The sequence below is a fragment of the Sinohyriopsis cumingii genome, chromosome 5, assembly GCF_028554795.1.
Source record: "Sinohyriopsis cumingii isolate HCF-2022 chromosome 5, ASM2855479v2, whole genome shotgun sequence".
NCBI classification, from domain to species: domain Eukaryota; kingdom Metazoa; phylum Mollusca; class Bivalvia; order Unionida; family Unionidae; genus Sinohyriopsis; species Sinohyriopsis cumingii.
In genome coordinates this window covers 95,381,444-95,393,629 of record NC_142965.1, presented here as the reverse complement: position 1 = coordinate 95,393,629, position 12,186 = coordinate 95,381,444, and the positions used below count along the sequence as shown (strand labels likewise).

The window sequence follows — 12,186 nt, the reverse complement described above, 5'->3', positions numbered from 1 at the left end:
GACAGCGTTCTTTTGCATACCAGGGCCCAGCAACGTGGAATGAATTGCCCACTGAACTTAGACACAACGACACAGTGATCACATTCAAGAGGGCTCTCAAAACTCACTTATTTAGACTGCAAGAACATAGTTAAAGACCTAATGTGTCCTACCTTAAATATTCTCAGCATGTTTTTTTTAATGTTTTTCTAATTTCATGGTGTTTGTTTTTGTAATCATATCATTATATTTTTTATCATATATGTGCTGTCAAATGTTGTAAAGCGCTTAGAGCTTCTAAAGATTAGGCGCTATACGAAGTCCTCATTATTATTATTATTATCATTATCATTATTATTATTATTATTATTATATCTAGCAATTCTGCCTTTTTCTTTTTTTTCTTGTGTAGAACTCGAACCTTCACCGTCCCCTATTCCAGCTTCGAATGTGTCAGATGGTTAGTAATCGAACTAGAAGCAGATACACACAAAAACGCACACATATATAAAACAAAAAACACTAGATCATATACTGTTGACATGATCATGCATACATGCAGAAGGTGTGTCAGGAATATTTGATAATCACAGAATACGGTCAAGGTAACATGTAAAAATATGTCTTGAATTCGATGCATTTATGCTAGTCTGATGTGTCATTAAAAAGTATTACATTCAAAGACATAACAAAGAAGTTGCCAGCTTAATATTCTTTAAAAAATGTATAACTTCGTGTTTGAGAGCTCTTTCCGTCTTCTCTTGCTGACTTCACAGAGTACATACATAAACCACTATTATGAACCAAATATATTAACACAGATGATTTTATGTCAGAAAAGGCAGTGAAACCAAGCTGACTGACTTAAATGATTAACCATTTAATGCATTGAAATAAACAAGAAACAAGTAATTAAATGATACTAAAACGTTCAGCAAAACTCAGTTTATTGAGAGTGGTAATTACAGTTTTATTCTAGTCTAGTTTTCCACTCCATATTTCATATGCTTTCTGGAAGGAACTGATTATTTGTGCATAATGATATTCAATATGTTTGCCACTCTGGACATATTGTTAAGCTTATCACTCTGTTACATTTTTAAAAAATCAGTTTCAAAAATGTTACTTTCATAATTTACTAAGTTTTATGTTTTCCAATAGAGTACAATAATAGTCATATTAAGTATTGACTAAATACTATTAGGATACGCCTCAATTGATACAGTCGATAATATGAATTCGTTTCATTGGCCGTTATTTTTCGGTTGTGCATTGTTGTTTTCATTTATACTAAATTGATGTCAGATCATTTTCAATCATCGTTTGCTCCTATAATTGATTTCATGTGATAAATCATGCCCCACTTTATCAATACCGTTAACCTGATCCTCATGTTTTTTATCTTGACGATCTAACAGAGAAAAAATGTATATTCCAGTTATTAATAACATTATTTTGATATGTCACCCAAAACGGAATTACGAGTATTCAAACAAACGTGCATAAGTGGCTTGCATTTCGTTATGTTGGTCTCTTACTGTGCTATCGATTTTCTTGGCTAGATAATTAGATTAATATGCGTGTGTGTGTGAATGTATGTGCGTTTTTAATAGTCCAGGTACAGAGACTCCAAATTATACTGATCTCGGACAGGAAACAGTGAACAAAATTAAAAGATAACTGAACATTTAATTATATATAATTTATTACATGCTATGAAAAAATGGTACATTCAATTGTTTCTTTGAATATACATTACATTTCATAATTAATGTTGAATTAATACATAATATTATTAACACATTTGTATCGAATTTGTAAATACATTCATCAGACAAAAGATGATAGATTGGTATAGTAGAATATAGGTTGATAGGTTGGTGGCCGTGGACAATATATATGACCAAAAGCATGATAGGCATAATACCAACTCAGTTACTGAGTGTTTATCTGGCACACATCAATAACAATAGAAATCAGCAAGCTGTTTTGTGTATACTTAACGCTACCGTTGGAAAATATAAATGAAAGGTCCCAATATTTATTTATTATATTACCTTCATTCATTAAATGTGGATTGTACTCAGCATGGTAAATTATGTTGTCAGCTTTATACAGAATGTTATATTTCAGTGAATCAAGCTGTTAAAGGGAAGATACTTTTACGAAAGCAGCATCAATATCAACAGTTGGATAATTTCTATTCAATTTTGGCAAATATATCGCGAAGACGTTTCTATAAGAAATGTTTATTCTATATTACTCATTTTGCTGTACATTATCATGCACATTTACCTAACATAAGCGAGATTATAATTTATATATATATATATATATATATATATATATATATATATATATATATATATATTGAAATTATCCTGTGGTGAAAGTATTAAATCACGTCAGAAAAGCAGTTCTGTACGTGGTTATAAACGAACTAAGAAGTGCAAAGATTTCCTCGTTAGTTCTGAATTAAAAAAGAAACTATTATTCAATTATTATTTAGCTTAATGAAGCAGAATCAAATGTTCATACTATTCTCTCATAAATAAAAATATTTAATCCAGTAGCACTTATACCAGAGTGATATTTAAGATGGGTTGTGATACAAACTGTGCAACATGTCATGCAATTTATTTGTTTTCTCCAAACGTTTTATTGAGATGAAGTATATGGCAAATATTATAAATAGTGTCTCAGCATTGCAGCTAAGTAAAACAGCATTCGATTCTAAACAACATTTGTTTTCAATGTAAGATGCAAAAGTATGCTAAGGAAGGAAAGGAGAGGAAAACAAGTATATTTTGTTGATATACATACTTTAAAGTTAGTATACAAAGACAAATAGAAAATATTTTCATTTCAATAGAAACAAATATCGTAGCCTACACGTACACAGCAAGAAAGGATACCGTATAATATGTCGCAGATGTCATCTTTTCTGGTGGGTAATCGCTGCTAGAAAATACATTTGCTTGGCAATGAGCAAATTCTGGAAAAAGGGAATTCAAAGATTTGATCAGCGCGTAGATAGCTTATATGTATGACTCTATTCACTATTTGTCCTAAACCTTCTCTATTTGACTGTTTCCATAAACATTATCTTGTTGTACAATAAAATTAACAGCAATGATCTTTTGCTGTTTTGGATATAGAATTATTAAATCAATTAAACAAATAGATGTCCAGTCAGCCTGAATGTTGTGTCTCAATCCGAGGATAAGATAAGTCATTTAATTCCCAGTATGTGTTTGCCATCATCTATCTTTTATCAATTTTAAGATTCATACAAAAATATGTATTGCCTGACGACGCCAACTTATATTAGATATTGCCTCTGTATGCAGCAAACCAAAATATCTCATTTGGAATAAGTTATTTTTGTAAATCATTCTGTTTTGTATGTTACAACAATTAAGTATTATTTCATGATTGGCAAGATCAACTTCACACTTTTTATCTAAGTTCGTATAATATCTTTTCTTTGATCACAAAAGCTAATTTTTAACAGGAGACAGCATCATTTAACTTATGTAGTTTCTATTTTCTTTCAGACGTATTTTGGTCTATTTATCTCGTTCTTCAATCCATATCGTACTAGCTGTAATAATCTGTATGCTTCTAATATATTCTGTTTCTTTATGTCCATCAGTATTCTAAACGCCTATATTTGCAATTTGTTGCTTTTTCAGTAGATCATGCAGTCTTTTCCTAAATAATGCATATGCAATTGTTTTTCCTATAATTTCTAACAGACTCGTTTCACAGACAAGTTAAAAAGGTGTACCAAGTTCGATATTGAACACACGTATATTATACAAACCTTTTTATTGTTCAGCACATACATACATATGTTTAACTTTACAGAAAGCTCCTATTACTCATTTCACATAGTCAGATTCTTATAATAGCGATTTGTTAAATTTCCAGAAGGTTTTTCTTTCCATTTCCTTTTTGAAGACTAATTTTCCTTTTGGCCAACGAATGATCAGTCTTATATCCTGGTTCAACATTTATACTTTCATTAATTGTGAATATACTTTCTGATACAAGAAAACAGCCCAGTCTCGCTTGTTTTACTAGGTTATCTTTCATCCAAGTAATATCCCTATAGTATGTTCACTTCATGCATCTAGTAAATTATGTTCTATACATATAAGTAAGACAACTATTGCTACTGGGTTATTTACATGAATATAACTGAAAAAATCGATATTTTCATCCATCGAATAATTTAAATCTCCCCTAAATTAAAACCAAATCATTTATTATATGCAATATACCTTTTTATCTCAAGGTAAATATATGGGTTGCCTCGCTGAGTCCATACATATTAAGAAGTGTAAATCTATCATTTCCAACGGTCATATCCATGATAATACTTTTACCCCTAATTTCTAATTTTATTATATGGCCGATGTAGTGGAATATATTATTCAATAAATTTGCTGCACATATATAATTATTAGAATATAGACTTGAAAACATTCAAATCCGCAGGAAACCGGTATGTAATTTTCCAATTTTCTAACGAAGTTGGTGTCTTGAAGAAGGTATACTGAATAATTTTGTTCCTAAGAAAATTAAACACATCTCTTATTTTCTTGGGAAACCATTACATAAGACAAGTTAATTTTTCAATATTTATTGAGCCAGATATAAGTAAAATTTATAGTACTCTTATCATGTTTGTGTACAGAGACCATAATACACGTCTGATTATGTCGATAAAATGTGCCCACTGATGACGTTTAACAATGGTGATGAATATCGCGCTATATCAATAATGCTACTGAAGACGTTGATAATGATGTGGTATACCAGCTAAGGAAAGTCACAGACAGATTGAAAAGAAAACTAACAAAATGTTTGAAGAAACCATAAGTGTAGTAGAAAGTAAAGTGAAAGTACGAAAAGAAGAGAATTAAGACAATAAGAAAACAAACATTTTGAAGTAAAGTCTATACAAAGGTTGGTGATAACTAAAAGAAATATAAGGTACAGCAATAACTAAACTTAAATAGGCATAAAGACAAATAGAAAAAATGACATAAAAGGCAGTTAGAGAATGGTGCCACCTTTGTTTTATCCATAGACGGTGTAGAAAAGGTGTAGAAAAGTAGTTCATACTTCCACCAATGTATAATTCGTTAGACACGTACACAACTAATTTCAAATTCTTACATAAAAATAAATATCACCATATACAAATCACAATATAAAAACACGCTATATTATGACTATAGCATCAAACAATTCACCAAAATCCATCATGTGCATTTGCAAGGCTAGACGGCTAAATGTATAATAAATTTTTAATAACATGTCATTTACTTTCAAGTAGGTGTATAAATCGATGTAGTTATTGATTATTTGGAGAGCTTCTCAACCAAACTTGCCCTGATACTAAACCTAACTATTTATTATGGAAGAAAAATGGGTTATATCAACAGGAAACATACAGTTTCTAGGTAGTAGTCACAATTAATCGCTACTAGAATAGCATAGCTTACTTCAGAAATGTGTCTATTAGTTTACAGACTTGCCTTAGTATGTACGCAACAATTGTATCATTGTAGTAGGGAACACATCATAATACTAATGTTGATTAAAGTGTGAGGAGGGTAGACCCATATCCCTTTTAAGAATTTAGATAAAATTAAAATAAGAATAGTGTTACCTGAAACATGCGAGTCTTCATAGCACATGCCTAATCTAGCTCGATAATGTTTACAGATCATCAGTCAGCCAAATGCGTTGGATTATTTCGTTATTGAGTCTGACAAACAATTTGCAATTACGTATACAGACAACTTTCACACATTCATTCCTTTTTAAATGTTCTATGATGTCCAATGTAGATTTTGAGATGTCTTATCGTACGTAGAACCCTTGAGTTTTTGTGTGGTTTCCTATGAAATCAATCTTTTTCTGTCTGGATACAAATTTGCACATGACTGGTGTATTTGCCTTTTCGTCAAATTTCTTTAGGCAGTGCACGATGCTGATATTTTTCATGATGATATAAATTCCATCTTTTTTTGTGAGACGCTTTCCATGTGTTTGGGTTTCCCGGTTGTCGAGTAGTCTACAGCTCATGCCTTTACCAATCACTGCCATTTCACATCTCAAAGAGTTGGTTAGTGCCGGCTCACCAATGTGGGCGTGTGAGAAAAGAGCCAATAACTTCCAGTGGGTCCGTGGTTCATAGCGGGATTCGTAGGTTCTTCCTCCACTAGTAATACTGATATTCATTAAATCCTATCTTTCGCTGAGATTCCTATTTACGACAGAGACTTGATAGATCTTTTTCTGAACTGACTTCCCCCTCCTCTAATTTTTGTATTTTTCCTCCCAATAATTTTATTTGTTATCTCCTTGGGAGTCAAGAATTAATCTCATACTTTGTTTATCTCTAATCTAATTATTGCTAGCACTTTTTTAGCGCTTCATGTAAGGCGTTTCTTACTCTTTCTAGTGCAGATTCAAATACTTTCTCCATGATTTAATTTATATTTTGGCTAATATACGTTTTCGTAGCCATTCTATTCATAACCTTATATTGCGCAATTAACTTTACCCGATTATATATTTCTTTCCACTTTCACCTTTATTTTCTGACTTTATCTGGCTACTTAAAAATCTCCGCATGGATGCTTGTTGTGCTTTCACACTCATACATACGCATATTCGGATTCCAATAAATATTTATTATCGTTAGGAAATGGCATTGTATGTTGGCTATGAAAGCGAGTCATTCTAGATTGTCATTTACTACATTTGAAAGAAAAGCTACGCATGCATGTTTTTGTTTAAGACGATTCACATGAAACTCGTATATATACGCATGTAGCCCTCCATTTCTCACATGTACCGCGCAAACGTCATTGATTTATAAAGTAAGCACATAGTCAACGTCTAAACACCAAGAAAGAACACTGTGAATATTGGGTGACACGTCTAATGTTCAAGACACCACCTGAAATGTTTGAAGATTAGGATCCCCTAATAACTAAAATATAAGCACATATCTATACTTCGTTCAAACTAACCGGTCGAACTTCCTGTCCCAATGTTACTTGTATGATAACGTTTGAAAAGTGTGGCAAACATTATGTTAGACAAACCTTCAGCATGTATATAAACAGGCGAACAAACATACTTTAGAGAAATAATTTAATCGATTTAGCTTGTCATCTCATGTTGGCAGACTTTTAGATGATGGCTTCCATAATTTACAAGATGGTTCGGAAATGGAACACATTCGATTCACCCCCTTCATACTATCTATTCAAATGGATTACATTGTAAGATTAAATATGAGATTTCGTTGATAAATCGTTTATTTTATAACTTCTCATTTGGGGTGGCTGAGTGATGTAAGGCGCTTGCCTTTACAGAACATTCGCACCACACGTCTGTCTGCGTGAGCTCGAGTTTCTGCTCATAAAATGCGGGTAACTGAGAAAGTTAGTCAGTTGCTTCCCGTGTGACGGAGGTTCTTCACGGAATATACCTCGACCAAATATACTGACCCGCATGTGTGGTCTACCATGTAATCAAATTGGCGGTAAAAACCCCGATAATTACAAATCACTACTGTTGTTCTTGGTGTGTATAATAAAACACACTAAATAACTTGGCTAGTTTGGTCTTAGTTTGCTTTAAGATATTGCGGCAGCAAGAATTTTGGGTATTTCCATTTCTCAGTTGCAAACGTCTATGTTTATACAACATGATGGTCACTTCTGCTTATTGATTCGTGTAAGAAAGATGGCCTCCAAAACAGCTTGGTCTTTTGTATTGTCGATGTCAACCTATACAAAGCTTCCACTGCTTTCTCTGTTGCTTTATATACATATATAAAAAACTGCGTAACCAATAACAATGGAACTCAACAGTAGTTTGCAACTAGGGCTTTTCGTCATTTTACTTCCCAACGTCAACGTCTAAAAAGCAGCAATTATCTCTGCTGTATTATAGATAATGAAGATTTTGTAAACCATAACAGTAGAATTTAACTTTGATAATGGTAATTATTTTTTTACAGAAAACTGGCAATAATATAAATACAAAAGTTATATGCAATTTGAAATGTATATTCCTGTCGATGGTCTCCCATTTGAAATATTTATAAATCAGATGAATGTCAGATAAGTCAAGGATATTATTGCCTATTTTAAGACCTGATATTATACAATTATAAGTAGTTAAGGGGGATACTATACGTACAATGGGAATTAGCATTACAGACCCCCCTTGGGAACATATACGTACAAGGGAAATTTAACATGGCGAAAAATCGTGGGTCAATACAGCAACAGCAGCAATAAGAAGAGGTAAGAAAAAAACAACAGCAACAACAGCAGGAAGAAGTAGCAGCAAAGAAACAAGAGGGTGAAAATCAAACGGTCACGGTACTGTTGGACATTTTAGAGGAGTTAAGAAGTCTGAAACAAATGTATCAGACTTCTTTATTACGACCGAAGAGAATACGACCTTCCCGAGCTAAACACGCCAACCCTGTGACTAAGCCTACCGTACCACCCTTAGTGATTTCAACCCAATCATCATCATCAACATTACGTAGTCCAGAAGTAGGCCTTGGCCGTGGCAAAGGCTTAAGGCAGTTAAAGTTGATTGCTTAAACTCACCCCTACACCATAAAGATAAAAGGCCCTTTTCAGGGCCACTCACATTTCTCGAAAAGAAATACAATTTCAATTTGCCAATAACTCAACAAAAAAAAAACCAACCCATTTTGCCCTTATAGTACGTGTCTCTGTGTATGAGTGCGTGAGTGTAGCTTCTTATTTTAAAATCAAAACTCAAAGACACTTACCTTATATCATTAATTTATTCTTTTATCCATTGTTACAATCCAATTCACAATTCACAACAGAACACTTTAATATAAAGTTCATTGATTTCTTCTGTCTCCTTGTTTAGTCTCTCTGTTTTTTAAATTTCTTCACCGTCACACTCTTTTCCTCTTCTTCTTCCTCCTCGCTTTCTTCCCTTCTTCTTTCTTTCTCCTGTTTCTTTTTCTTCACCTGTCTTCTTTCTTCCTCAGAAGAATCCCTGTCTTCCTCTGAAGAATCCCTCTCTTCTTCTAAAGAATTCCTCTTTTCTTCTGATTCCTCTTGTTTCTTTTTTGGGCAATCTGGAGACCAATGTCCTTTTTCTTTACAATAATAACAGGTATCTTGACTTTTGTCTTTTTTAGCCCCTGTTTTTGTTCTTTTTTGACGGTCTGGACACTCTGAAGACCAATGCCCTTTCTTCTGACAGATATAGCAAGTATCTTGACTTTTATCTCGAAAGGAAGGAGAGTAGTACGTGGGCTGGTCTGAAGAAAATTTTCTAATGACCCCTCGCAAAGCTCTGACGAAACGTTCGATTTCGTTAGTCTCTTCCATCGTTGTGTTCGGCTTGAGAGTGAAATGAATAGTGAAACGACAAGACACACACATATACGCTGGTCTGCTATGACTATAAATTAGTCTATGGTGTTTAAACTTGAGTCATTTGACGTTTTGCACTCAAGATGAAACGATCCCATTCATTCGAGAAGAAAGAAGAAGAAGAAGAAGAAACTAAGAGGCAGAAACGTGATCTATCGCCTCGTACCAGAGCTGAAATCTTGGCACAAATTCATGCCAGTGATTTTGAAGAGGACATGAGTGAACCTGAATCCGAACCCTCTAAACTAAGTTCACCACCCTTAGTCAACCCTGAAAAATACTATTCCATTCGAGAGACGGAAAAGCGCTCCTCTAGAAAATTTAGAACCACGGCTTACAAATACACAGTGAAGTTTAAAGATTTCAAGGCTGAAGTGCCGTTAGAGAAAGCAGAAGTGTTTATCACTGGGGTGTGGGATTCTTTGCTCACCTCACTCAAACGACAATGTCAACCCAAAGAAGATGATCGCTTGAGACTTTCCATACAACACGACGGTTTGAAATCCCCTGTTTGGATCGAGTTTAGCACCCCTGCAAAATTGACCGCTTCCAAAGTCATGGACAAGATTCAACACGTGCAACAATCTAATGACCAGTTTGACATCACCGATGGAAAAGCCACATTGGACATGACCCACGTCTCTCCTCCTCAAGGGACCGGACGCAGAAAGATGTTATTGGTGAACGAGCTTCGCAGCATTAAGCGTAGCCTTGTCCAAATTCACAATCCTCATGACCAGATGTGTTTAGCCCGTGCCATCGTGGTGGGACGAACCTATGCCAACAAGAACGACACGGTAGAATGGAAAAGAACCTGGAACACTATTCAACGTTCCTATCGAGCCAAACAACGAAACAAAGCAGAACTCCTGTTGCAACAAGCTGCCCTGTCCAAGGACACACCCAGTGGCATTCCTGAGATGCAAAAATTGCAAGATGCCCTAGCTCCACGATACACCTTGAAAGTGCACCCTCAAGAAATGCGCGGGCCTCTGTTGTTTCGAGGGCAAGATTTTAAGGACGGAAAATACATTCATGTTTATTATCACGATGACGATTTCGATACCATTACCAGTATCACCGGTTTTCTGGGATACGGTTATTACTGTGAGAAATGTGACCATGGTTATAATAATCGAGAGCAACACAAGCATTGTGGATTGAAATGCTCAGGATGTTTGGCCTCTTCACCCTGTCTGAGCGAAGAACCAGTGCCTTGTTCAACTTGTCTGCGCACGTTTGTCAGCACTACCTGTTACCAAGAACATCTGAAAACGCAAGGTTCACAGAAGAAATGCGCTTGTCAACTCCTGAGATTGTGCTCTACGTGTGAACAAGTCATACGTACCAATAATACCAAGGCACACGTATGTTCAGGAAAGAAAAAATGTCACATTTGTCACCACATCGTGGACTTGGAACACCAATGCTACGTGCAAAAATACCAACCCCCACCAGAGAAAGAGGATGGTCACAAGAAGAAAGGCAATTTCATCTTTTTCGATTTCGAATGCATGCAAGAGATCGGCATTCACATTCCTAATTTCTGCGTGGCTCATCGAGCGTGCGAGAAGTGCATTCAAGAACCTATTTTCAGTCATTGCCCTCACTGCAGCAAGATTCCTGGAGGACGTGAAAAAATCTTTCGGGGACCGAACACGTTAGCCGATTTTGCCCAATGGGTCTTATACCCCATCGACAAGACGTAGAGCCAAGAGGACATCGAACTTTACGGAGATTGTCATCGTCATGCCACGGTGATGGCTCACAATTTCTCCGGATACGATGGACAGTTTCTTTTGAGGTACTATACGGAACAAGGCACCGAACGTCCTAAAGTGACTTTGAACGGAGCCAAAATCATTTTCATGCAAGTGGGACAAGTATAGTTTAAAGATTCGATGAGCTATTTGGCCATGCCTTTGAGTCGAATGCCTAAAACGTTTGGAATGACAGAAATGGCTGAAGGGTACTTTCCACACTTTTTCAATACGGACGCCAATCAACACGCCGTTCTATCCCATTTGCCTGAGGCTCACTATTACGACCCCGACAACATGCGTACCGAACAACGAGAAGCTTTCTACACTTGGTACCAGGCTCACGCCTCGGACCCTTTCGACTTTCAGGAAGAAATGTTAAAGTATTGTCGTTCCGACGTGGACATTTTACGACGTTGCTGTGGAAAATTTCGAGAACTGTTCATGGAACACGGAGGGGTCGATCCTTTGAAAGAAGCTTGCACCATTGCTAAAGCGTGTTCCTTAGTGTATCGACAACGATTCATGCCTGAAAACACCGTAGCTGTCATCAGTCCTCAAACGACCCACTATGTCAAGCGTCAATACTCGGTCAAAGCCCTACGTTGGTTACATTACTTGTGCGACAAGGAAGACAAGTGGATTCAGCATGCCCGCAACGGAGGGGGCGAAAAGACCATCGGAACGCATTCGGTCGATGGCTGGGACTTAGAAAACCCCAAGATCGTGTACGAGTTTAACGGCTGCTTATTAAACGGATGTCCCGTCTGTTACCCTGATCGTAGCACTAAAAATCAGTTTTTACAACGAACCATGGAAGACTTGTACCAGGCCACTTGTCAGCGGCGCCTAAAGTTAGAACAGCAAGGATACCAAGTGGTGGAAATGTGGGAACACGAGTACGATCACCGCTTGAAAACCGATCCCGAATTTAAACGCCTCGTGGAAAGTTACCAGTTCATGGACCCGCTGAACCCGAG

General features: G+C 35.9%; 1 protein-coding gene across 2 annotated transcripts in view; it reads left to right on the top strand.

Annotated features, from left to right (window-relative positions):
- Nucleotides 1-12,186, top strand: part of LOC149799807 (uncharacterized) — a 71,308-nt gene that overhangs the window by 36,995 nt on the left and 22,127 nt on the right. For both annotated transcript variants that reach the window (XM_089959223.1, XM_089959221.1), the window contains exon 6: nucleotides 392-439. In XM_089959223.1, coding sequence (XP_089815349.1) covers nucleotides 392-439 — 48 coding nt within the window. The remainder of the gene's footprint in view (nucleotides 1-391; nucleotides 440-12,186) is intronic.